Below are 26,342 nucleotides of genomic sequence, written 5' to 3' on the forward strand. Positions count from 1 at the left end.
TGGGTTCACGCTGAGCACAGAGCCTGGTAAGGGTCTCAATCTTAGAACCCCGAGATCATGACCGGAGCCCAAATCAAGAGTGGGACACTTCACAGACGCCGCCACCCAGCGCCCCAGTCCTTAACCACCTATAAGAAGTCACACGTTGACAATTTTGAAATGTCCAGGCACTGGTTTTGCAGAAAATCCTCCATGTGGATTTGTCAGACTCTTTGTTCAAGATTCAGGGTGACCGAATTAGCCTTGACTGAGGTCAGACCTATCTGCGGAGCTGTTTAAGAATGCCTCCCCAGGGACGCCTGGGTGGCTCAGTTGGTTAGGCAGCTGCCTTCGGCTCGGGTCATGATCCCAGCGTCCTGGGATCGAGTCCCATATCGGGCTCCTTGCTCCGCAGGGAGCTTCTCCCTCTGACTCTGCCTGCCACTCTGTCTGCCTGTGCTCACTCTCGCTCTCTCTCTCTGACTAAATAAATAAAATCTTTAAAAAAAAAAAAAAAAAAAAAAAGAATGCCTCCCCAGCCTGTTCGCGGAGGTTCTGTCTCTCCCAGCTGTCGGTAGGGGACAGAGTCTCTGTGTGTAGCTGGCGCCCTACCTGATTCTGTCACGTAGCCAGTCTGGAAGAGAGCACACTGTCTGGTACAATTTTCACATCGACACATTAAGGAAGTGTCATCATCCCAGTGTATCGGCTTAGAAAGCAGAGACTGCGGTGGTGAAGGACCTACCCGCTGTGACCGAGCGCCGGAGCCCGCATCTGTTGGCTAGCCCAGCCCGTGCCTCGTTCCTTGCGCTAGACTGCCCCCTGCCGCCCACTGTGGTAGTGCAGCTGGAATTCTTGCCTGATGGCCCGTAGCTGTCTTCCAGCCGGTGGGACAGCAGCAGGAAGGAGGGGGAGGTGGCTGTCATTGGCCTACACCGAGGCTCAGGACCCTCCTTCCACCAGATTTCAAACAGTCCAGGAAGCCTCGGGTATCTGGGGCCACAGCCTCCAGCCTGGAGCCAGGATCTGCAGGAATATGCCATCAGAGACCAAGGAGAAAATATCTCACCTGCTTTTCTTCTGGCCCAGCTACAGTACTTGGAGCGTGAGGCCGAGAGCACGATTTTCTTCAAGGGGGAGGACCATCATTTCCATGTGGGCACCAGGCTGCTGACGACAAAGGCCAGTGTTACCAACATCATCAGGCTGGAGCAGACCTTCCCCCAGGTGCATGGAGGGTGGCCAGGGTGGGCTGGGGGAGGGCGCTCCGGGGGCAGCTCCGGGAGAAGAGAGGGGTTTTTGAGGGGCTCTGGAGTGGGGGGAACGTGCTGGAATGGGTTCTCAGCTGCTCTCATTGTGCATTCCTCCCTCCCTCCCATGTTACTTGTTGAACCCCTAGTAGGGCCCAGGGCAGGAACCACTCAAAAAGCTGAGAGTATTGCCAGGGACAGGACTGGTGGGTCCTTTCTCTCACCAACTGCAGAGTCTGCTGGGGAGGAAATCACACAAATAAATAAGAAAACATTCCAGATGGAATGTATCCAGATGGATACATTCTAGAAAGAAAAGAAAATGGGATGATTAAGAGTGGGTGTGTGGCCAGGCAGCTCCTCAGGTGGCCAGGAAGGCCTCACAAAGAAGGAGACATCTGAGCTAGTCCCAGATGACAAGCAAGTGACAGCCATTTGAAGATCTGGTGGAAGGGCATTCCAGGCTGAGGGAACAACACATACAAAGGGCCTGGGGCAGGAACGAGTAGGCTTGTTTGAGGCATGGCCGCTGGCCTGGAGCAGGGTGGGGCAGTAGGAGATCGTGGGGTCTGATCGTAGGGCATGACAAGCCACAGGGAGGAGTTTGGATTTAGTTTTCTGAAATTGGAAGCTTTTGGGGGGACACAGTCCAAATGAAGATTTCAGATCCCTCCAGCGGCTGTATGGGGAGAGACCTACAGGGGGCAGCAGAGATAGCAGTGAGGAAGCCACTGTGCTTAGTGGGGCAAGAAATAATGGTGTCTTGAGTCAAGGTAGGGTAGTAAGACCTTCAAGAGTAAACTCCGCCCCCCCTCCTGGCAAGTCTCCCTGCAGGGCCCCTGACCACCCCCTCAAAGGGGGCACCCACCTAACAGGGAGAGTCCCCTTCTCTGAGCCTTTGCACAGACCCACCTTCCTGCCTAGAATGCCCTTCCTTGCATTGTCCTCCAGCTCTTTCTCTGTGTTCCTTTGCCTCTTGAGTATCTTTCATGCCACCCTTGTCACCTGGGCCATCATTTTCTGTCTCTGTGATGTCTCCCCATCCGCCAGGAGCCCCTGAAGGGCCAGGGCCCGTCTTGGTTATTTGTACCCCCATGCTCAGCCCTGGGTCCGAAATCCTAATCCATGCTCAGTACCTGTCTGAGAAACCCTAGTCCCAGTCACAGCAGGTCCCACGCGGCAGTGCCCCCGGGTCGGCCCTGGGCGGACACACCCTCGCATCATCTCAGAGGTTAGCGCTGTCCGTCTCATCCGCTCTTACAGACGGGGAAACTGAGCTCAGAGAAGTTAGGAAACCGGCCCAAGGCCACACAGCTTGGAATGGAGCTGAGGTGATGTGTTCAGAGGGCGACACAGTCTCCCCGTGCCCCACACCCCTCCCTCCCACTGTCTGCCCATCCCTGGGGAGCCTTTGGCTTTATGACGTCCCAGTAAACCGTTCATGCCCCACAGACGTTCCCTGTCTTTCCTCCTCTGAAAGTACCTCTTTTTTCCTACCCGAAGCAGGAGCGTGGGCTGGGCTCCCCGGTGACCCAGAGCTGTCTTTCTCTTCTAGCTCAGAGCCCTTCCCAGGCAGCTGGTCCTGCAGACCTTGTACAAGACAGCCCGTGGGACCCACATCCTGCACCAGACAGTTCTGTGGGATGACCAGGAGGCGGAGCTCAACGGGAGCCTCTTGGGGCCCTTCCCCAGGCCCGCTGGGAACCTCAGCATCCAGGGTGAGGGTGTGAGAGGTCACCAGCAGGGGGCGCTGTTCGCTCAGCGAACGATGTTTGATCAACTGTATCCCAGGTGCCGTCCCAGGCCCTGGGGATCCATCTGGAAGTAAGACGGCCCCAGGTCCCTGCCGACAGGGGCAGAGGTGGTGAGCAGGGGTGTGAACATGAAGGAAATCGCATCAGAGTGTTTCTGTGAGAAGGGTTGAATTGAGGGGTGTAGGGCTCCTTCGGGTGGGGTAGGTGGGAAAGGCGTGTTTGAGGAGGTAACGTCCGTGCGGAGCCCTGAATGAGGAGGAAGAACTGGCCGTGGCAGGGATCCGAGGAGGGGTATCTCAGGCAAAAGGGAAAGCAGGTGCAAAGGCCCTGAGGTGGGAACAAAGTGGGTGCTGGAGCCACAGCAGCAAGGCCGGTGTGGCCAGAGTGCACTGAAGTCGGGGGGAGGAGAGGAGACCAGCGGGAGGGCTGAGGGGCCCAGGTCACACAGGGTCCCGGCCCCCCAGCCCAGAGTTAGGGCTACCCTGAGTGTAAGACAGGAAGTGTGTTAGATGGGGCCCTGAGCAGCCCCAGGGGGTTTCAGAGCGGAGGCTGATGGTCAGCAGGAGAGGCGAGTGCTATCCCCCCAGCAGCCCTACAGGTGCCACCTGTGTCCCCCAAGGGCTTGGAAGGGGCCATGCTGTCACACAGACTGTCAGTTTCTGTGAGACGAGCCCCCACCACACAGAGCAAAGCCTGCCCTGCCGTCTGCCAAGTGGGAAACACAGTACAGACCCCACTCCCAGGGGCACGGCTTGCTGGGTGGTCAGACGGCATCCCCCCAGGGTCACGGCTGCTGCCACCCGTGTACCCCACAAGGCAGAGGAAACGCGTAACTCCTCTGCCCACCAGGACAGCATGTGTGTGCATGTGTGTGTGCAGGTGTGTGTGCACGGGGTTTGTGGGGGTGCCGAGCAGCCTGAGGACCCTGCTCTCTGGTTACAGAGCATGGGAGCTGGGGGGGGGGGTCAGGGAGTGGAAGGACTGAGGGTTATGGCGCTGAGTGTGGGGCCCACAAATGTGGTCACTGTTCCCTGGAACAGTGATGGCTCCTCAAGATGCAGCTGTGTCGGCGTCTCTGGGCACACTTCCCAGGAGCCAGCGTGGGGACAGGTGGCACCCCTTCCAGAGAGTTGAGGTCCCCGAGGTGGCCTTTGTCTACTGCAGCATCTCTGCTTGCCTGCAGACCCGTGCTGCCCAGGGGTCTGGGAAGACAGGACCCACTGGTGGCCTCACAAGCTGCGGTCACCTGAGGCAGGAGGTCAGGGCAGCCGGGCTCTGCTGAGGGGACAAGGGAGGGAAACTTAGAGGCAGAGACTGTCCGCTGTGAGGCCTCAGCTGTGGGGGCACCACCTGTGTCACACTCTGGGACAGAAGGAGAGTGGAGGACAGCTGAGTGTGGCCCCAGTGGGACACCGGGGACCCACAAGCGTGAGGGAGGTTAGATGGTGCAGGACATGGGCTGGGAGCTGGACCAGGTTTTGCTGGGTGACAAAGATTTGGAGCTCTCCTGGGGACAGCTCGGGGAGTGCATGGAGTGGTGTGGTGGCCGAGTGAGGGCTGACCCTCTGAATTTTGAGCAGATGACCTGAGCACAGGGGGCGGGGGGGGCACGGCTACCTGCCCTAGTTGGCGGCTGTGCCCGCTGAGATCCCCCTGAGCCCACGTGCTCCCCTCACGTGCCTGCCTCTCCCTGTGTCCCCCTCCCAGCAGAGCTCACCCACCCGCTGCCTCTGTCCCTGTCCCCACCGCGGCGTGGCAGCCTCCGTCTGTCCTGCGAGCACTCACGGCACAGACACCGGGACGACCTGCTGGTGGGCTGGGGTGGCAAGGACCAGGTTGGTGTCAGGGCCAGAAGGAGACCCTAGGAACTGAACCGAGCCTGGAGCCTGAGCGGGGCACTCGGGGCTCGGGCCTGCCTGGCGGGACCCAGTCCCCGGGAGACAGCAGGAAAGGCCCTGGGTAGGGGGTGGAATCGGGTTCCAGCAACGCGTGAACCACAATAAGAATGCCACTGGGTGACACCTCTGGGGGCTCTTCAGTTCCCCTTTCACGTGATGGAATCAGAGCCCAGAGAGGTATAACCACTTGCCGGGAGTCACAGAGCGAGTGGAAAGCAGGGCTGGCATTCTTAGAAAGGCCTCCAGTCCCCTCAGTCATACACTGTCCCTGTCCGCTCTGCTCCAAGCCTTGACGTTCTCCTCTGCAGAACGGGCTGCCTCTCCCAAGGGCCCCCTCAGTGCTGGGCTGTGTGCTCGGAGCCCGCTGGCCCCACACCTGGCCCCGGGAGGCTGTCTGTGCAGGGTCGGGGGGTGGGGAGGGCGTGGCCCCTCTGGGCAAGGCCTCCAGCTCCGCCTGTCCCCCCACTGCAGGTGCTGGCCTCGTCCTCTCTGCAGCTGGGGAAGGGCAAGCTGGCCGGCCGCCTGGCCCTGGCTCACCCCTTCAGCCTCTCCTTGTGGCGCATCGAGGCCAGTGGCCTCGCTGAGGGCAGGGGTGGCCGGCGGAGCGCAGAGGTGAGTGGGGAGCATTCAATGGTCCCTGATGGGGGACTCTGCGGGGGGTGGGCAGCTGCATGGCTGAGCCCCCAGCCCACCCCCTGGGTACCGCGTGCAGGGGCAGAAGGTTGTGCTTGTCTCCTGTTGGGACGGACTCTTCCAGAGTCTGACTCCTGAAACTTGCAGCCCAAAGCGTCCTTCATTTGTTCATTCCTTCACCTACTATTAAGCACCTACTGCATGCCAGGCAGGGCTGGGAGCCCACACGTTAGCAGGGCAAGAGCTTACAGGCATGACCTCACTGGACACACATACGTACATAAATAAAATGATTCCTCATTTATATCCTTGTCACTTGAGTCGGGAGCCGCAGGGGGTGCCCGCAGGGCAGCTGGGCTCCTTGACCAGCCGGTGGCCTCTGGCCGCTCATGGACTCTCTCTGAGCCACGGAGTTCTCAGCTGTGAAATGGAAGACAGTTGGCCAGGGTGGGTCAAAAGTAGATCCTCCGGGCCAGGCCAGAGACCCTGTCTAAAATTCAAGCCAGCGAATGAAGAAAAAATGAAGAGCTGTGATAAGCCCGGTGAAGTAAGTGGTGAGGAGGCAGAAACAGACAATCATCAGACGGGGTGGTCAGGGAGGGCCTCCTGGGGGAGGCGGCTTGTCAGTTGAGGGCCTCCAGATGCGAGGGATCCACCTTCTGGCAAGCAAGGGGAATAGCATTCCAAGGGGGGAATGGAACAGCGAGTGCAAAGGCCCTGAGGTAGGAATAGGCTGGCGAGCTTCAGGAAGCGCCAGGGGCAGTTAGGCTGGGACAGAGTTAAGTGGCAGGGCAGGTGCCGGGAGCAAGGAGGTCAGTTGAGGTCAGCCCTGCCTGAGTCGGCTTGGGCTGCCATCACAAACCACTCTGGGTGTGTGGCTGGGTGGTTTTGGTTGCTTTAAACAGGAGCAGGCATTTCTCCCACTTCTAGAAGCCCGAGATGAGGTTGGCGGCCTGGTCAGGTTCTGGTGAGCGCTCTCTGGCTGGCTCACGTCTGCTCCTGTGTCCTCATGCACCAGGGGGAGAGCTCTCTGGGGTCTCTGCTCGGAGGGGCACTAATCCCATCTGGAGGCCTATCCCATGACCTCATCGGCACCGGCTTCCCTCCTGTCCGCCAGGCATCCTAATGCTGCCCCCCTGGGGATGAGGGCGTCAACAGAAGGGCAGGGGGGCGGGGCCCACTGTTCAGTCCAGAGCAGCCCAGGGGCCACGAGTGAGGGGCGCGGAGCTCCTTCTGGCTTTGAGACAGCCAGGCTGGGCACTGGCAATGAGGCATCTAAGGTCTCCCAGGCTGGGCTGGGCTCTGATGCCTGCAGACAAGGAGGGATGCCAGTGTCTCTAGGTCCCCGCCTTAGTCCCCTACAGTGGCGGGCTCCACCCTCCCCACTGGCGCCAGCCTTTCCCACGCCCCTCCTCCCTTCTCCTCCATCCCTAGCGCACACCCAGATGGAGAGCATCAGCCTCCCCTCCGCCCCTCCCCTCCATCACCCTCCGTCTCTGTGCAGGTCCAGCTGGCCTGGGACAGAGGGCAGCCCGTGACCTTGCACCTCGCTTGGACCAACAGGTCCTCAGCATTCAGTACCATTTGGGATGGCTGCCTGGCCGCCTCCCCGGGGCAGGTATGCACTGGCTGGACTGCCAAGCCATGCACGGGGCTCTCCCTAACGCGGGGTCTCCGTGTGGACTCCCCCCAAGTCCCACACTCCATCCTCTTGTCAGCTCCAGGAAATTTGGGGTCTAAGTGCCCTCAGGGCCTGTGGGGCCTTAACACAGACCCCAGCTGTGTTCAGCGAACAGCTCAATCTGGCCTGGGACCGACGCCGGGTGCAGCAGAACCTGACGTACGAGGTGAGGCCTAGAAAGCCGGGTCCCAGGCAGGTCACCCTTGGAGGTGGGCGGGCAGGGGGACCTGCTGTAGAAAGTGCCTGGCTCTGAGGCCATGGGGTCCTGTGCCAGTGCTAGCCGGGCTGCAGGATCGTGAGCATTTCATTTCTCCACTGTGAGCCCCGGTGCATGCATCTGTAAAATGGGTACAAAAATCCCTCCCTGACTGGCACGGAGGGACAGCTCTGGGAGATGAGGGAAGCGAGACGTCCTGCCCAAGGTGAGCGCTCCGAGCAGAAAAGGGAAGGGGCTGGTGACACCAGGGGGCTTTTGGGGGCATGAGTTCAGGTTCCTGGAGGTGTCAGGGTCGGGGTCTCCCCAGTATTACTGCCTACAGGGGACTGCTGCTGGGGCCGAGCACTGTTCTGTAGAACCTGGGACAGGGACCGGGCCGAGGAGAAATGGGAGCAGCTGGCCCTGAAAGCCAGCCTGGCTCCTGCTGGGGTCTTGCACCGTGGGTTCTGGGACCCCTTAGGCTCAGGCCCCCGGTGCTCCCATCAAACACCTGCCCAGAGTACAAAGGCGTGTTGTGGCCTCATGGTGCCCTCGCATTGCAGAGGCACTGGCCGTCCCAGCCAGACCGGCTCCATGCACAGGCCGTGCTTGAGCAAGTCTTCACCTTCCCCGGCTCCTGCGCCACACACAGCCTCCAGGGACAGGTGGAGACCGACTACGCCCACTGGTTGCACCACTCCCTGCACCTGGGGCTCTGCGACCTGCCCAGGGTGAGTCTGGTCTGGGGAAGCTGACTGGGGACCCCCGTGCGGGGAGGAGGAGGAGACAGGACAACATCTGGGGAACGCAGGGGTGTGAGCGAGGGAGCTGCGTGCCCACGTGGCCGCTCTGCCGTCTGCTGGTGGGGCGATCCCGGGCAGGGCAGGCCGGCCCTCCGTGTCCCATCTGAGCAGCAGAAGAGGCAGTGGGCTTCGGCAAGGAGCGGGGTGGTGATACCAGAGATGGGACAGGGGACGAGAGCTTTACACGTAGATGAAAGGCGCTCAGCTTCATCGTGGTTGGAGGGGAGGGGTTGGGACTCCTTCCCCAACAGTCTTCCTGGGTTCGTTCGCTGGGTCTTTGGCCCCTCCTCCTACCCACCCACCCTTCCATCTGTCCATCCATCTCTCCCCATCCCCCTGTCTGTCTGTCTATCCATCCACCTGTCTACTCACCCACCCTCTCATCCATCCGTCCATCCACCCACCCATCCATCCATCCTTTGGAATATCAGCCTCCTACTTTCCACTCCTGTGTCTGTCCTTCTGTCCCCCCACCCACCCACCCATCACCTACTCAGCCTCCTGCTCACTCCCCCAACCAACCATCCGTCCATCCGTCCGTCCGTCCATCCATCTCCCCATCTCCCCATTCATCTCAGGGGCAGAGTTTTCCGTGTACAGGGTCAGATAGCAAATATTTTGTCTTCTCCAGCCATATGATCTCTGTTACACTCACTCCACCTCACTGTCGTGGGACTTACGTAAATGAACGGGCGAGGCCATCTTCCGATGCATATTTATTTACAAGAACAAGCACTGAGCCAAACTTGGCTCTTGGGACAGTTTGCCAACTCCATCCATCCATCCGCTAAGGAAGCATTCGTGGGTTTTACTTAACGCGGGACCCTATACTAGGTGCGGGGGCAAGGGTGGCGAAAGGGACAGACCCAGGGCCCCACCCCCTGGAGCTCAGGTTCCAGCAGGTCGAAAAAGTTCAACAAGACGCCTGATACATACTCAGGTGTAGGGAGTGCCGTGAAAGAATGACACAGGGAGAGGGGACGGGGGACTGTGGGGGCCTCGCTGACAAGTACAAGTTCTGCAGAGGCAACAGACAGTGCAAAGGCCCTGTGACAGGACATGCTTTGGGTAGTGAAGGAACATAGAGCAGCCTTTGTAGAGAGCAAGGACGTGAGGTTAAGAAGGTAATGCTGACTCCTGGACCATATCAAGGCAACCCCCTTTTTTTCCTCGTACAGTGGGAAGACAGGATAATGTCTGATTTGCATTTTCAAGGTTAGTCTGGCTACAGTGCGGAGCAGGGACCATGGGCTGAACTGGAAGGGAGACCCAATAGGCTATTGTGACAGCTCTGGAGGTCTGGAAGAGGCCAGGGCATGGTGGGGAGAGGAAGCTGCTGCCCCATGCCTCCCTAACCGCTGACATTCTCCCCCCCCCCCCATCATTCCAGGCTCTCTTAGTCTCTGGGGAGCACACCCTGGGCCACAGTGGGCTCCTGCTGCATTCCCACTGCCAACTGGGCCTCGCCCCGGACCCAGACCATGGTCTGCGCCTCAACCTGACCATCCGCGACCACAGCAAGCCTCGGGCACCAGACTTCTCCGGGGAGCTGCAGGTAAGTGGCCAGGTTAGGGCTGTCAGCCTTCCACCCACCCTCGCAACCAGGCTGCCCTCCCTCCAGCTCTGGCCTGCAAGGCCACCACTGCCTGGATGGTCCTGCCACCTAGTGGCCACTTTTAGAACTGCAGGCTGGCAACCTGGTGGGGACCCTCTGGCCTGGCCCAGCCCCAGCCCTGAGACGAGGCAGCGGCGGGACTGTCTGGGTTGGAATATCAGCCTCCTCCTTGCACCTGCCCTCCCTCCCGGGGATACATGGCATGAGGATTACACGTTACTGCGTTGGATCATTGGGAGCAGGGCCTGATAGGGAGTCCCCGGCCCCAGTAACACATATTCTGTGGGTCTTCCTACCTCCTGGAAGGTCAGAGGGAACAGAGCCGAGCTCCATGCCTGCTCTGTCCCCACTGGCTCAGTGATCTTGGGAAGGGCCCTCGCTGAGCCCTCCCCCCTCCTCTGTAAGTGGGGAGCGGGCTTCTCTCTCAGGGCAGCTGCAGGGTTCTGGGCACCCCCTTCCTCTGCCCCCTTTGGCATAGGCACACAGTAGGAATCTCATCACTGTTCCCATCTGCCGACCTCTGTGTCTCCCTGGCCAAGTGCACCTGACTTTGGGGCTTTCCTTCTTCTGACCTCAGTTGTCTCCTCTGTCCAGTGGGCACAAATCCCACCTCCTCCGCAGAGCGGTCTGCACAGTGCCCGTGCATAGTAGGTGCTCCTGGGGTGGGTGTTTCCTTCCGGCCTCCAGAGCTGGATGGGGACGGCTTTTCTGCCTCTGTTTCCCTGCACTGTAGCATGGTGATTTCAAAAGAGCGTGGCTTTCCAAGGTGGTCCGGGGCTGGCCGCTTCATTTCCCTGACGGCCAACCAGGCCCCTGGGCGCTCCAGCTTCTGGAATCGCAGTGCCCTAAGCCCGCCAGCCTGGGAGTAAGCCCCTGCCCCAAGTGGGGGTCCTTGTTTGGTCCTTTCCCATCCTTGTTTGGTCCTCACGACGCTATAAAATTTCACAAGGTTTTCTGGGCTGTACCCCGCCCACCTGGAAACCTTGCGGATGGATTTTCTGGAACATTGTAGGGAGCCCCCTGAATCAGGGGGCTGCTGAACGGAGGACTGCCTTCTGCAGTTGGCAGGGGTAGCGAACCTTGTAGGGAAATACGTAGTTGTCCCCGTGCTGTGGGAGATGTGGGGCAGGGGGTGGATGCTGCCTTTCTTCTCCCTGGACCTGGGGCCAGCAGGAGCGGGGGGCCAGGCCTCACTTTGCCCTCTGTCCTCCTGCTCGCAGATCCTCAGCCCCAAGGCTCAGCAGCTCAGCCTGCGGGGCCGGCTGTCCACCTCGGCCTCTCAGGCCAGCGTCCGTCTGGAGGGAATCCTGGACCACGGGGACAACAAAGTGAGGCTGTTGGTGTCCCGGGCCCAGAGCTGCCTCCAGGCCACTGGGGCCCATGAGGAAGGTGAGTAGATACAGCGGGGATCGCTCAGATGGCTGGGGCACGGCCCAGCTGGACCTCAGAGAGGACAGAGATTGGGGTGTTGAGAGTTGAGTGAGGGAGCCCCGTTAGGACTTCATGGCACCCCCAGCTCGGAGGAGACGGTGAGCTCCCTGCGGCCACCTGCATGGGCTTGTGATGCCTGGAGAGGCTGGCAGAGGCTCTAGGTGGGCAGAGCGGAGGGGGGTGTGGTCTGCAAGGAGGACCCGAGGCCTCAGTGGGGCTGGGAAGCTGCTTTGGGTGGTGCGCTTCCAGGCCCGCAAACATTAGGGCCCCGGGGTGACGGGAAGCTCTTCGTGGAGAGGAGGTGGTGTGCACAGCTGGGCGGCAGCCAGCCGAGCCCCAGGGGCAACAGCAGGACCCTTCCTGGCCCCAGGGCGCCGAGAGGAGAGCGTGCTGCTGCGGGCATGTGCCCACGGGCGGACGGCCGAGGCGGAGGCCCTGCTCCTGGACGGCGGGCGGCCCGTGCAGCCCCTGGGACGCCTGAGCCTGCAGGCTGCCCCCCAGGTTCTCCGCCTGGCAGCGCATGGCTGCCCTGGAGCCCTGCTGGGCCGCGTGGAGGTGAGACAGCCTGGGGCTGGGGGGCGCTGTTCTCCCTGGGACAGAGGCCCCGGCACTAGGGGTGCCAGCCCTTGGGGTCCAACAGGGCCCAGAGAACCAGAGGCAGCTCTGTGGCCTGCAAACACATCCTGGGGCCCTAGGGCTGGTACCAAGAACCTGTCGGCCCCTCCAGTTCCGTGAAGCACCACCCCCCAACCCCCGTGCCCCCAACCTGTCCCTCTCTGTCCACAGTCCAGGATCGCAGCCATTGGGGCCCGGCTGGGAGCGCGGCTGGAGAGGGAGATCCGAGGCCTGGATGCCTACATGGAGAGGTTCTGGCACCTGGTGGGTGGACCGCACTGGGGGGCCGGGGACACACTTGGAGAAGGGGAGGTGCTGTGGGGAGACGCCCTCTACTAACCAGGCAGGGGGTCCCAGATCCTTCTACCGATCCTGCCTCGATTTCCCTGCCCAGGTGCGGCCAGCGGGGCCCCCGGACAGCGCGGTGGGCCCCCTCCTGCGGTTGTCCCACGCGGGCCTGGGGGCCGTGGCGGCGAGTGGCCGGGCAGTGGCCACGGCGTGGGGCCAGAGCCAGGCCTGGTGGGCGCTGACACACCACGTGCCCCTCTACCTGGACAGGCTGCAGGCGGGGCTGGAGCAGCTGCGGAAGGAGCTGGAACGTGAGTGCTCGAGCGAGGGCCCCCCCGGGAGCCCGCCCCACCTGCGCAGCCTCCAGGGCCTGCTGCCTTCCTGTTCCGTCCGCCGCCTCCGCCCCTGGAGGTCCCCAAGCTCATCTGCCTCATGCCCGCTGCTTTAGCTTTTTGGGGACTGGGATTTTTCCCCCCAGTTCCTGCCTGATTTCTTTTGGGTTTCAGCTTGCTTGCTGTTGGGCCCAGTGCTGGGCGACTCCACACCCCGTTTCTGGTTCTGGGGTTAGCACCCGCGTGGCTGTGTGGTTCGGGCTCCTCTTGTGGTTACTAAGTAGCCGCTGCCCCGAGCGTCCTCTGAGTGATGCTGGGAACCTCCGGCCTCCCCCCCGGGAGCACCAGGGCCGCCCGCGGGTCCTCCTCTCCCACCCGCTTCTGTCTCTGGGTCGGAATCCCCCCAGCCTCCCCCCAGCTCCCGCGGCTCGCTAGGGCTCAGTTCTCAGACTATCTTCACGCTTGCGGCTAGGTTTAGTTACAGCGGGAGCCCACAGAGCAAGATCAGCAAAGGGAAGGGGTACAGAGGCCAAGGCCTGAGCAAGGGAGAAAAAGCAGGCCCAAGCTTCCGGAATCTTCTCTAGGGGAGGACACCCTCAATCTCCCCAGCACCCCACGGTGATGACAGGTGTTCACTACTGGTCTGCTGGGGAAGACCCTGCACTGAGGGTTTTCTTGGGGGCTGGGCACGTAGGAAGCCTCCCCTGGGTGAACCCCACCATTCCGGACTCGCGGGGAAAGGGGGGGTCGGGCACAAGCCACTTGTCCCTATGAAGGGGGTGGTCCAGGGGGCTGGGGTCGGGGATCGTGGCATCGTGCCTGCCGCCTGGACCCTGGAGGTGGGGGTGTGGGGAGGGGGCTCACGGGTGTTGGCCCCCCGTTTCAGGGCCCCTGGCCACGCTGAAGGACGCCTACCTGGAGGTGACACCACGGGCCCTGGATGAGGTGTGGCGGGAGCGGCTGGAGGGGGCCGTGCGGCTGTGGCAGGCCCTGGCACCCCGGCCCATCGGGGCAGCCGTGGAGCTGGTGAGGTGGGGTGAGGGGGTGGGATGTGGGCCGGCCCGCCGGGGCCAACCCTGATGGCTCCCCCTGCCCCCGCAGGCCGCCCGCCAGATGCTGTCGTGGGCCGAAGCCAGTCTGTCGCAGGCCCTGAGGAGGCTCTGTCGGCCCATGCTGGCCCTGTACCGCTTCTCAGCCAGGTACCGCGGGGCCTGTCCTGCCTGCCTCCCTGCCCCCAGGTGGCCCCGGCTGGCAAGGGGTCACCACCGGGTGCTGGTGCTGAGGAAGAGCTGTGCCGGGCAGGGAGGCCTCGCAGCCACTTCTGGCCTCCTGGGGGAGGTGAAAGCCCTCCCCGCTGGCCCCCTGCACCCGCCTCCACCCACGGTCCAGGGCGGCCACCATTCCCCATCCCCCTCCAGCCCGAACATGTGCTGAGACCTCTTGGCTCCCTCACACCCCACGAGGTCGACCTAAGCCCCCGTTTTCCACCGAGTTTGAGGGTCCTCCCTCGATGGAGGAACTCCCAAGGTCCCCTTTGGCTCTGACCTCCCCTTTCTCCCATGCTTTTGCTGCCCTCATCCACCCAGATGGGTGCCTGCCCACCTCAGGGGTCCCCCAGACATGGCCCCGCAGCCCAGGGCGGCAGCACGCATGTTCCCACGCCCAGCAGGAGCTCAGGCACCTGTGTCCGAGCCCGGACCCTCCAGTGCGTCTTGCTCGTTCCTGAAGCACAGACGGCTCGGGCCGGGGTCTCCAGCTCCTCTATGCTCCCCCCAGGGACTGTTCGGTGCTGGTGACTCTGCCACTGCTGCCCGCGGGGGACGAGCCCCTGGCCATGGCCCGGGTGACCAGCTACGTGGTGGAGAAGCTGCTGCGGCCGCTCCGAGAGCTGTCCAGGACTAACCTGCTGGCCGAGTACTACGGGCTCCGGCGACGCTGGCTGGAGAGCCCCCACGAATGTGAGTCTCGGGCCCCCCTCCTCCCCGGGGAAGGCCTGGGCCCTGTGCGACGTGGCAGCGGGATGTGGCAGGGGCAGGCAGAGCGGGGGGGCTGGTCCTGGGTGGCCTCTGGAGCCTGAGCCCAGTACCACAGGGCCCAGAGCTCCCTGGACTGCCCAAGGTCATCCTGGACGAGGCCTTCGCTGCAGCTCCGGGCCTCCGGCCAGAGTAGGAAAGCCTGAGCCGGAGGCCCAAGCCCAAAGTGGGCCAAGCGGCTTAGGGCTCGAGGCCAGGGCTTTGTCCCTCCCCCCGGACAAAGCTGGAGCCACAAAGGCAGACCTCCAATTGGAGCCGGAAGGCGGCTAATTGAGTCCAGACTCCGGGTCAGGCAGGGCCTGCTGCCACGGGCTGGGCCCAGACCAGATGCGGCTCCAGGGGTTTGGGGCCCCGAGGGAGTTTGCATCCAGCTCGTGCCCGAGCGGGGCCTGGGCGTGTCTTCCCCTCTCTCTGGGCCTTGGTTTCCCCTTTGTCCAAGGGAGGTGGCAACACAGCTCACCCCTCTGGGTCACAGACATGTGTCGTCTGTGAGCCGAGCTCCTTGATGCGGGGGTAGGTCTCAAGTCCATGGGCAGGGGTGGCCCTCAGGGCCTGGTAGGGCTGGGGGGTCAGCGTCCATGCGGGAATGCTGAGGCTCGGGGCACGCAGACCCCGTCTTAGAGTCAGGGGCTACGGTCTCTGTTAGGCAGCATGGTAAGCTCAGACCAGCTGGTCTTGGGGTTCCTTACACGTATCACCTTCGGCTCTGATTGCTGGTGAAGGGGTGTTCAGGACCCTCCTTGTGCGGCTGGGCGGGCCTCCAGCTCCCTTGCCTGGGACTGTGTCCACTAGTGCAGCCCCCAAGCCCCCAGCTCCGCCCCTCCAGACGCCGCCCCACGTCACTGCTCAGCAGGGGACCGGGCCTCGTGGGTCACGCTGGCCCCTTGTCGGACCATCTTCTGCCCACCTTAAAGAGGGGCAGAGCTAGGCCCCCTTACACTGGTACCTTCCTTACACTGGGTGGAGTCTTTAGCCATAGTTTTGTGCATTTTTTTTTTTACAGTGGTTGGTTTTCAATTGCTTCACTGACCCATAATTCACATACAACACCATTTATTTGAAGCAGGTAGTTCGGTGGCTTTGGGTATATTCACAAAGATACACACCCCCTCCTCCCCCCATAAATTGGAGAGCATTTTCATTATCTCATAAGCATCCTCGGTCCCTTAGCCGTCACCTTGGGCTCCGTGGATCTGCCTGTTCTGGATAAATGAAATCATGGATCAGCCCTTTCTTTCTTTTTATCATTGACTTGGCTGGAGCTGGCTCAGCTCGGGGTGCTGGGCTGCGGGGTGGGTGGGGAGAAGACCTGGGGATAGACGCCCCTTCGCCCCAGTTGGGCGTCTAAGAGGACACTGGCCTGAGCGGCCCCGGACTCCGTGGGGTTCCCCTGGGTGCAGGGCCCCCAGGCCAGCGGGCAGAGCTGACCCATCTTACCTGTCCTGGGCTTGCTTCCTCCCAGACCACGCTGTGGTGGCCGGAGCCAGGCACGTGGTGACCTTCGATGGCCAGGTGTGGAGCCTGGGTGTGCGCTGTGGCCGTCTGCTGCTGGCCAAGGACTTTGCCCGTGACACGTTCTCGCTGACGCTGAGCCGGGCCCCCTCGGGGCTCCTGTCCCTGTCCGTGGAGCTGAATCGCACCACCCTGGTCGTCTACCCCAGCCTGCAGGTGAGCACGCGACCGGGTGAGGGGCAGGTGGCCCAGGCCGACGACACGTTCCTGCCTCCACACACCTGTGTCCTGGGCCCCTGACCCTTCCCCCCCGGCACCGCACATCGCCCACCACCTGTCCGCTCTGCCCCGTCCGGCCCCCAGACCTACAGGCTCCACGACTCCTCCCGGCCGACACCGAGCTGTCCGCGTGTGGATCCGCCGCCCGCCCGGACGAGGACGGCTGTCGCCCGGATTGAGCTGAGCAGTGAGGACGGCGTCGCTGTCGCCTGTGACGTCCGAGCCGGCCTCTGCAGCCTGACTCTGGGCCTCTGGCTCCACGGTGGGTCTGGGCCCCGGGGGGCAGCCTCCAAGCCGGTGCTGCTGGCCGTGCGGAGGCCACAGTCAGCTTCCAGGGCTGAGGCCAGCAGAGCCCTGGCGAGGGGTGCTCTTGAGGGGCGGTGGGTAGGACACCCACGGACTCCCTCCCCCTGCCGCTGCTCCTTAGGGCTTACAACCTAAGCAGGCGGGAGAAGAACAGTCTGAAGGACTCAGGTGGGAAGGGGATCCCAGGGCGCTGGCCCCTGCTGGATCGTGCCAGTGCGGTCACTGTCCCCACTGCTCGGCTCTGTGCCCACCGGCCTCGACCCTGCCTCTCTAGTCCCATGACTGCCTCCTTCTCTCCTCCCCACTGTGGGCTGTAGTAGGTGTGATGGGGCACAGACGCTTTCCTCCCTTCCTTGCCTTTCTCTGTTTTCTCCTCTCCCTCGAAAGGAGAGTCAGAGCCCCGGTGGTGGTGTGGGCATCAGGGGTGGAGAGCGGGGCAACCCTGGAACCTGGTACAGGACAGACTCCCCCATGGCCCCCTTGCAACAGGGGTGTCTGCTGGCCTTCTGGGCACCAATGACAATGAGGCGGCCAATGAGCGGACACTGCCGGACGGCACAGTGGCTCACAGCCTGGAGGAGCTCGCCCTGGCCTGGCAGGTGAGCTGGTGCACCAGCCCCTCCCCCCACAGGCTCGTGCATCCCGGGGGGTGCTGAGGGTAGAGAATGGCTGGGGGCAGGCATACTCTGGAGACAACGTCCCAGGCCGAGTGGGGTGGTCATTGCCTCTGAAGACTAATGCACCTGCTCTAGCTGCCCAAGAAGATGGAGGTCCAGGCAGGAGGCCTGAGTCTGGGCTGTGCCTCTCCAGGTGGGTGGTGACTGCAAGGCCATGGAAAAAACTCAGGAGTGCCTCGGCCGGAGCCCCACCTGCTGGGCCTTCTTCCAGGACCCCCGTTCCTGCCTGGGGAACTGCTTCAGGGTGGTGAGTGTCACGCGGGGTCCGGCCCCCAGCAGAAACCATGCAGCAGGTAGACCAGGAGACCAAAAGTGGCCCCGATCTCGCCTCCGCCCCTCCCCTGAGCTACTCCCAAGGGTGCAGCAGGCAAGGACCGTGACTCTGGGTGCTGGCTTTCAGGTGGACCCCGTGCCATTCCTGAGCCTGTGCGTCCAGGACGCCTGTGGCCCTCAGGAGCTCCACCTGGCCTGTAACCTGGCGGCTGCCTACGTCCACTTGTGTGCCCGGGCCTTCGTGCCCCTGGACCCTCCTCCACAGTGCGGTAAGCCGCCCCAGCCCTCCGTGCGGCCGACCCCTGCCTTCCCTCCTGGAGGGAAAACTAGTTACTGTCTCTTAGTTCACGGCCTGACAACCGAGTGCCTGTCCGCCCGGCAGGAGTGTTGTGCAACGACAAAGTGTTGTGCAAAGGAGCACTTACTAGGAAGGAGAGGCCCCAAGAATGCCCTGCCCAAGCCAAGTCCAGTGAGTCCCGGGAGCTGACAGAGGAGACAGTAGCGTAGACAATGATAACCTCACCTCCCCAAACCGCAAAGCCACAGATCTGCCACTCAGGGGTTTGAACGTTCAGTCTCTCCAAGATCTGGAAAGCCCTGCGGCAGCCGCTGTTGGGCAAGATTCCGATTCCCACAGCTAAAGCCCCACGGCTCGGGGATGGAAGTCAGCACGTGCACCACAGAGCAGGAGTAAAGGAAACATTATTCATGACACGCGCGAAAGAAGCGTCAGGCAGCTGTATTCAGGGGACTATTGGAGCGGGACAGGAACCACTGCAAGGGGGTCTGACCATAGAGGGGAGAGAGATCAGGCTCTGGTTACAACAGGGAAAAGTGGGGACTGAGAGTCAAGGAGCAGGGCCCGGTGGGGGGGGGGGTGGATGCAAAATTACCAAGAGGAACCATCGGGGACGGTGAAGTTCTGCGAACCCACCCTGCCAGGAACTTGCTCGAGGCAGCCCCGGCCGATCGGAGGAACCCTGTCAGATGGCGAGGGGACCCGTCATCCTGGCTTAACTGACCTAGCAGAATGCTTGCTAGACCTGGCCCAGCGTCTAGCAACCCCTAAAGAAGACCTCACTGAGATTTCCACAGAGCCCAAGTAGAGTCTGGTCAGACAACGACTCTTACCCATGCCGTAAGACCTTCAGATGCTAGAATTTAAAACTATTAAATACATATATTAACTGAAATTTAAAACTTAACACCCTCTGAGCCACCCAGGCACCCCAAATCTGTTAAGTGTCTGACTCCTGATTTTAGCTCAGGCCCCATGTCTGGCTCTGCACTAAGCGTGGAGCCTGCTTAACATTCTCTCTCTCCCTCCCGCCAGATCACATGCCCTCTCTCAAAAAATAAATACTTAAAGAAAAAAAAGTCAATGAACAAAAAAATATAAAAGTCTCACAGAAAGTAAAGAAGTTTGAGAGCTAGAACTCCCTGGATTCCAGAAGCACAAGGTATCCCCCCCTCTTATTAAGGCACATCAGCGTGGATCTTTGAAGGAACAAGTAGACGACCAGTGTCCCACCAGCAAGGACCAAACGTGGTAGAATATACACCTTTAAAGGACTAAAAGAACAACTGCCTCATTGGATTTGAAGCCCAGCTCAACTCTGACCCGAGTTATCTGCAAATGTCCTCCCTGCGGATGGACACTCCCCCTCACCATCCGTGGCTGCCTCTGTGTTGCAACAGCAGAGTGCTGGCAATGACTGTCAAGTCTGAAGTGTCTACTGTCCGTTAGGGAAAGTGTTGGCTGGTCCTCCGTGTGAACCAGGGGACGCAGGAGGGAGAAATTAATGGAAGGAACAAGAAGTCGAAACTACAGATCAGCGGCGATTTTGAAAAGCCACTCGCCAACTTCGCGGATCAATTTCCAGACGCAGGTTAAAATCCGGTGATTGGAGAAAGAATGTTTAACCTCCAGAGTCTCCTAGCCCTTCAGTCAGCTGAGCCTATAGCTAAAATGTTCCTCTAAAAAACATCAGGGAAAGCTGACGGATAGAGGACACCAAAAAATAGATTTCATCAAGGTTAAAATTATTCTGTGAAAGATCTTCTTTTAAGACTGTGGAAAGACAAAGAAAATACAAGGCTTATATCTGACACAAGACTCCTATCTTCTATGTAAATTCAAATGTAACAGTTAAGAAACCAAAAAACAAAATGGAAAATGGGCAAAACCCCTGGAGACGTTTCACTTAAGAGGACATACGAGTGGCACACACAAAAAATGAGGAACAGCTCCAACCCTCAGGGACAGGAGACCACTACATACCGACCAGGACAGTTAAAAAAAATAAATAACACCAAATACTGGCAAAAACGCGGAGAAGCTGGTTCTTGTGTGTACTGCTGGCGGAAGAATGGGAAACGGTACAGTCACTCTGGAAAAAGGCTAAGCACGCGCTGACCGGTTGTTCCAGCAACTGCATTCCTAGACCTTCGCCCCAGAGAAATTAAGAAACGTGCTTCGGGCAAAAGCCTGTATGTGAGTATTCGAACACAGTATTTTAATAGCCCAGAACTTAAAACAACCAGAAGAGCCTACTTTTGGTACGACCCTCTTCCCTGGGATTCTACTCAGCAATGAAAAGGAGCATCCTTTTTTAGAAAATTTGACAGAGAGCACGCACAAGCAGGCAGAGAGAGAGAGAGAGAGAGAGGAGGCGGCTCCTCGTGGAGCAGGGAGCCTGATGCGGGGCTCGATCCCAGGACCCGGAGATCGTGACCTGAGCCAAAGGCAGATGCCCAACGACTGAGCCACCCAGGCGCCCCAGAAAGGAACACACTCCTGACACAGGCAACAACTCAGATGAATCTTGAGAGCATTACGTTGAATCAATAGAAAGCCAGACTCAGAAGGTCACATGTTATCAGATTTTGTTTTTATAATAATCTGAAAATGACCAGTTATAAAGACGGAGAGTAAGTTAGTGGCTGCGGGGGGTCGGGGGTGGTGGGGGAAGGAGCGGTCGTGGCCACTGCCCTGCGGTGGCACAAGGGAGATGTGTGTGTGTGGGTAGAAACAATTCCGGCTTCTGATTAGAAGTCGTAACACAAGTCCGCGCCTGGGATGAGATGTCAGAACGACATATATGCATTTCTTGGTACCAATGTCCGTTTCTGGGTTTTGATGTGGTACTATAATAACGGAAGATGTGACCATGGGGAGGAACTGGGAGATACACAGGCTCTGTACTTCCTACCGTTGAACTTCCTGCAAATGTAGCATTATTTCAAAACAAGAAGTTGTAACTGTGACACACCAGGACCAGATTGCAACAGGCAAGTCGTAACCATTGACCATCCCTGTTCCCGAAGAGAAAAAGAAAACCTTTCTCTTCGCATTTTGATGAAGTAGGATGATACGAACATCCCACAAGAATATAGGAAGAAGCCCAATGGTGCCCTTGAGTACAGAGGTCACTTACACAGCAATAAGCCAAATTCAACAATCTGTGGGATCCGAGGGACATACTGACGAGGGGAGATCAGGCAGAAGGCTTCTGGTGGGCTAGCTAATAATGCGTTGGAAATACCTTGATCAAAATCCAGAGAAGGGCAAGTGACATTGGCAAGATGGCAGGCCTAGAAGCCCAGACCCTCGCTCCTTGGAAATACCAAATGTATAATAAAATGGACCACAGTACTCTGTGACAACTCGAAGAGCAGCAGCAGCCTCCAAATGGGTACCTAACCAGAAGGCTGAGCACAAGACGGTAGGGAGCCCTGGGGTGGTTTCTGCTTGCCTGTTCCAGTATGGTTTCAAGTAAGCCAGCCCATTCCTGACTCCGTCCTCAGGGTGGAAGGAAAAATGTGGAACTTGGCTTTCGCTATCTGGATGCACCTGGGGGCTGCCAGAGGGCTCGGGGTGCTGGTGAGAATGGTGGCAGAGTCTGGATGTCGGGATGGAAGTTGCTGAAAGCAGTTACGGGTACCAGTCCGTGCCAGAGGGGGCTTCAAGGAGTCTGCAGAACCCCAGGGGGCTAGGGGCGAGATCACGGCTAGAGGAATGCAATGCTGTATCCAAACCCATTAGAAGCAGGGGTGAGGCTCCGAGGGAAATTAAGGTATATAAAAGCAACTGGGTGTTCTGGGGGTGTGGAATTAAAGCACACACACAGGCCCAGGGAAGACACAGCCCTTGCAAGAGTCCTGTGCCTTTCCCCTGGGCTGATCCATCAAAGTCTTCCCCTGGGAAGACTTGGCGAGGTGGCGGTCTTTTTAAACGCCCAGTTTTCAACCAAAGATGATCAAACATAGAAAGCAGCCCGGAAGGAGGGCCCATTCAAAGGAGTACAGCAAACCTCCAGAAACCAACATCCAGGGTACAGAGGCCTCTCGGGCTTTCATGGCAGACACTTTAAAACCACCCTCCGAAATACCCTCCATCACCTGAAGGAGAAGGCAGGCGGACAGCTAAACGCTGCGAAGAAAACCACGTACGAGCAGGAGACTTTCAACAAAGAGAAACTGTAATCACCAAATTCTGGAGGTGAAAAGTCCAGTAACGGACTTCATGCCGACTGCGGACGCCTGGCTTTTGATCTGAGGACACACACAGGTTGAAAGCCGAAGAATGGAAAGAGATTCTCTACAAAGAGTAACCAGGAGAGAGCACGGGGGGCTGTGCCGAAATCGGAAACACCAGATTTAAGAAAAAAAAAACTTAAAAGGGACAGGAAAGGACATTATGTGACAATAAAGGGGTCAATTCTCTAAGAACAACAATTTTAAGTATAAATGCATCAGGCAGGGCGACTGGGTGGCTCAGTGGGTTAAGGCCTCTGCTTTCGGCTCAGGTCATGATCCCAGGGTCCTGGGATCGAGCCCCACATCGGGCTCTCTGCTCAGCAGGGAGCCTGCTTCCTCCTCTCTCTCTGCCTGCCTCTCTGTCTACCTGTGATCTCTGTCTGTCAAAAAAATTAAAAAAAAAAAAAAAAGATTTAAATGCATCAGGCATCTGAGCTTCTCAGTATCAGAAGCAAAGAGGGACAGAATCGAAGGGGGAAAAAGAGTTCTCCACTGAGGGCACCTGGGGGGCGCAGTCGGTGAAGCATCTGCCTTTGGTTCAAGTCACGATCTCAGGGTCCTGGGATGGAGCCACGCATCAGGCTCTCTGCTCGGTGGGGATTCTGCTTCTCCTGTCTCTCTCCCCTAGTCATGTTCTCTCTCTCAAATCAAATCTTAAAAAAAAAAAATAGTTCCACATTGAGACCTTCAGCCCATCCAACCCCCCCCCCCACCCACCCACCCACTTTCAACCATGGATGGAACCAGAAAGATGACCACGAAATGAATGGAGAACCTGAGCAGCACGGCAGGTCAATGGGACCTAAAAACACGCACCGCCTCCACCCAACAGCCACAGAATATGTAGTTTTCTCAAGTACACATAGAACATTCTCCTGAACAGACCATATATTACACCACAAAATCAGTTTTTATTAAGGTTTTATGCATTCATTTGACAGAGCACAAGCAGGGGGAGCAGCGGAGGGAGAGGGAAAAGCAGGGAGCCCGACAGGAGGTTTGATCCCCAGAGCCCTGAGATCAAGACCTGAGCCGAAGGCAGATGCTCAACCAATGCCCCCACAAAATAAGCCTTAATAAATTTTTGAAAACTGAGATCCTAGAAACTTGCAACTAGAAATCAGTAGCAAGTGGAAGATGGGAAAAATAAGAAATTGTGCAAAATTAAACAACATACTCTTGACCAATGGGTCAAAGAAATCACAGGGTAAATGAGCAAATATCTTGAAAGCATGATGAAATGAAAAAAAAAAACCCAAACCAAGATATTTAGAGAAAGCAATGCCAAGAAGGAAATTTATATTCTTTTCCTGTAAATACTTACATGAAAAAAGATCTCAGATCAACAACCTAACTTTAACACCTTAACAAATTAAAAAAAAAAAAAGTGAACCCAAAACTAGTAGGAGGAAATCACACAGATTCAGAGACTATCAGTAATTTTTTTTTCAGACAAATAAAACTGGCAAAACTTAGCTAGATTGGCTAATTTAAAAAAAAAAAGGATTCACCTAAAATCAGAAATGAAATAGAAGAAATTGCAGCCAATTTTTACAAAAATAAAAAGGACTGGGGCGCCTGGGTGGTTCTGGTTCATCATCTGCCTTTGGCTCAGGTCATGATCCCAGGGTCCTGGGATCGAGCCCCATATCTGACTCCCTGCCCAGCAGGGAGCCTGCTTTTCCCTCTCCCTCTACTGCCCCCCCTGCTGTGCTCTCTCCCTCTATTAAGTAAATAAAATCTTTTAAAAACTAAAAATAGGGGTGCCTGGGGGGTTCAGTTTGTTAATTGACTGCCTTTGGCTCTGGTCATGATCCCAGAGTCCTGGGGTTGAGTCCCACATTGGGCTCTGGCTTGGTGCAGAGCCTGCTTCTCGCTCTTCCTTCCCACTCTCGTGCTGTTTCTCTGTCTCAAATAACTAAATAAAATCTTTAAAAAATATTTTAGAAGTATTATGAACAACTGTATGACAAATGGACAACCTAAATGAAATGGTTAAATTCCTAGAAACCTGTAACTTGCCCGGACTGAATCGTGAAGGAGTAGAAATCCAAACAGCCCTGTAAGTAGTGAGAGGATTCAAACAGTAACTAAAAACGTCCTCACAAAGGAGGAAAAAGAAAGAAAGAAAAAAATCCCAGTCTTCCCTAGTGAAGTCTCCCAAGCATTTAAGGAATGAAAAGCAATCCTCCTCAAACGCTTACAAAACATGAAAGAGGAAACGTGTCCAGATCCCTATGAGGCCAGAATTCCCGCCATACCAAAGCCAGAGAAAGATACTTCGAGAAGAAAAAAAACAAGCTAGAGACCAAGATCCCTGATAAATAGGATAATATAGATGCAAAATCCTAAAGAGGAACAAAGACACAGAAGAGTACTAGCCAACAGAAGTCAAGAGAGCATGGCGGGGGGGTTATACACCACAACCAAGTGCGATTTATTCCTGAAATGCAAGGGTGGGTAGACATAGGAAAATTAATAGTGTATAACCCATTCCCAGAATGAAGGTCAAAAACCACATGCTTGTCTCCGTGGATGCAAAGAAAACATCTGGACAAAAATTCAGTATCCTTTCATGATGAAAACACTCAGCAAACAGACTAGAAGGAAACCAATAAAAGGCACGCTCGAGAAGCCCGCAGATAACATATCCGATGGTAAGAAGCCGACGGCTTTTCCTCTGAGATCAGAACTAACAGGGACGGCTATGTCTTCTATTACATGCAGCATTAGGAGTGCTAGCCAGAGTGATAAGTCCAGGAAAAAAAAATTAAGGCATCCAAATTGATAAGGAAGAAATTCTCTCTGTTAACTACTGTCTCTTCTCAGACAAAACAAACCTGTAAATAGACACAAAACCTATGTCCCTGCAGAAAACCCTAAAGATGACACACATACATCCTCCATTAGAATAAATTTGCCAAAGTCGCAGAATATAAAATCAACACAAAAACTGCAACATCAATACAAAAACTTGCATTTCTATACACTAACCTAACAGAAGTGAGGAGAGTAAGTTTCATTTACGTTAGTATTCAAAGAGATAAAATACTTGGAATAAACTTAACCAAGAAGCTGAAAGACCCATATACGACCAACTATGAAACATTGCTGAAAGAAGTTAAAGATACAAAGAAATGGGAAAATATCCCATATTAATAAATTGGAATACTTAGTATCATTAGGATGTCAGTACTACCCAGAGATCTGTGGACTTAAAGGAAACCCCATCAAAATCCTAATAGCCCTTTCCTACAGATAGTGAAAAAAGAAAAATTGGGGCACCTGGGGGGCTCAGTTGTTAAGCCTCTGCCTTCAGCTCAGGTCATGATCCCAGGGTCCTGGGATCGAGCCCCGCATCGGGCTCCCTGCCCAGCCGGGAAGCCTGCTTCCCCCTCTCCCACTCCCCCCGCTTGAGCTCCCTCTCTTGCTGTCTCTCTGTCAAATAAATAAAATCTTTTTTTAAAAAAATCCAACCTAAAAATCATATGGATTCTCAAGGCCCCCCAAATAGCCAAAGCAATCTTGAAAAAGAGCAAAGAGGTTTTACACTTCCTGGTATCAAACTTAAAACAAACTCCTAACAAAGCTGCAGCAATCAAAGCACTATGGTACTAACACAAGATATACAGACCAGGGGGACAGAATAGAGAGCCCAGAAGTGAAGTAAACCCTTGTGACTTCTCACAAGATTGTCAAGACCATACAATGGACAAAGCACAGTCTTTCCATCAAATAGTGGGGAAGCAGGGCGGGGAGGATGGGTGTCTACATCCCAAAGGATGACCTTGGACCCTTACTTTATACCACATATGAACACTTGCTCAAAATGGATTAGATGTCGGGGCGCCTGGGTGGCTCAGTGGGTTAAGCCTCTGCCTTCACCTCAGGTCATGATCTCAGGGTCCTGGGATCGAGCCCCGCGTCGGGCTCTCTGCTCAGCAGGGAGACTGCCTCCCTTCCTCTCTCTCTGCCTACTTGTGATCTCTGTCAAATAAATAAAATCTTTTTAAAAAATGGATCAGCTGTCTAAATATAAAAACTGAAAGCATAAAGCCCTCAGAATATAGGGGAAAGGCTTCATGACATTGGCTCTGATGGAGTCCTTAGAGAGGCACCAAGGGCCCAGTCATCTGAAGACAGACAAACTGCACTTCATCAGGTGTAGACACTTATGTGCACAAAAGGACAATCGACAGAGTATAAAGGCAGCCTATGGGATGGGAGAAAATCTTTGCAAATTTTATCTGATGACGGGTAAATACTCTGAATATATAACGAACTCCTGCAAACTCACCACCAACAGAA

At 57.2% G+C, this 26,342-nt stretch overlaps 1 protein-coding gene across 1 annotated transcript in view; it reads left to right on the forward strand.

Annotated features, from left to right (window-relative positions):
• The window catches only part of LOC309854683 (uncharacterized protein), a 150,590-nt gene that overhangs the window by 120,157 nt on the left and 4,091 nt on the right, over nt 1-26,342 (forward strand). Inside the window, exons 53-72 of the mRNA XM_082714086.1 lie at nt 1,069-1,206; nt 2,785-2,947; nt 4,691-4,818; nt 5,353-5,493; nt 7,019-7,132; nt 7,233-7,361; nt 7,955-8,122; nt 9,585-9,749; nt 11,030-11,198; nt 11,611-11,795; nt 12,027-12,119; nt 12,250-12,454; nt 13,362-13,501; nt 13,577-13,674; nt 14,252-14,433; nt 15,971-16,176; nt 16,324-16,501; nt 17,035-17,144; nt 17,356-17,469; nt 17,623-17,764. Coding sequence (XP_082570212.1) covers nt 1,069-1,206; nt 2,785-2,947; nt 4,691-4,818; nt 5,353-5,493; nt 7,019-7,132; nt 7,233-7,361; nt 7,955-8,122; nt 9,585-9,749; nt 11,030-11,198; nt 11,611-11,795; nt 12,027-12,119; nt 12,250-12,454; nt 13,362-13,501; nt 13,577-13,674; nt 14,252-14,433; nt 15,971-16,176; nt 16,324-16,501; nt 17,035-17,144; nt 17,356-17,469; nt 17,623-17,764 — 2,968 coding nt within the window. The remainder of the gene's footprint in view (nt 1-1,068; nt 1,207-2,784; nt 2,948-4,690; nt 4,819-5,352; nt 5,494-7,018; nt 7,133-7,232; nt 7,362-7,954; nt 8,123-9,584; nt 9,750-11,029; nt 11,199-11,610; nt 11,796-12,026; nt 12,120-12,249; nt 12,455-13,361; nt 13,502-13,576; nt 13,675-14,251; nt 14,434-15,970; nt 16,177-16,323; nt 16,502-17,034; nt 17,145-17,355; nt 17,470-17,622; nt 17,765-26,342) is intronic.

The sequence above is a fragment of the Mustela nivalis genome, assembly GCF_964662115.1.
Source record: "Mustela nivalis genome assembly, chromosome: 19".
NCBI lineage: Eukaryota > Metazoa > Chordata > Mammalia > Carnivora > Mustelidae > Mustela > Mustela nivalis.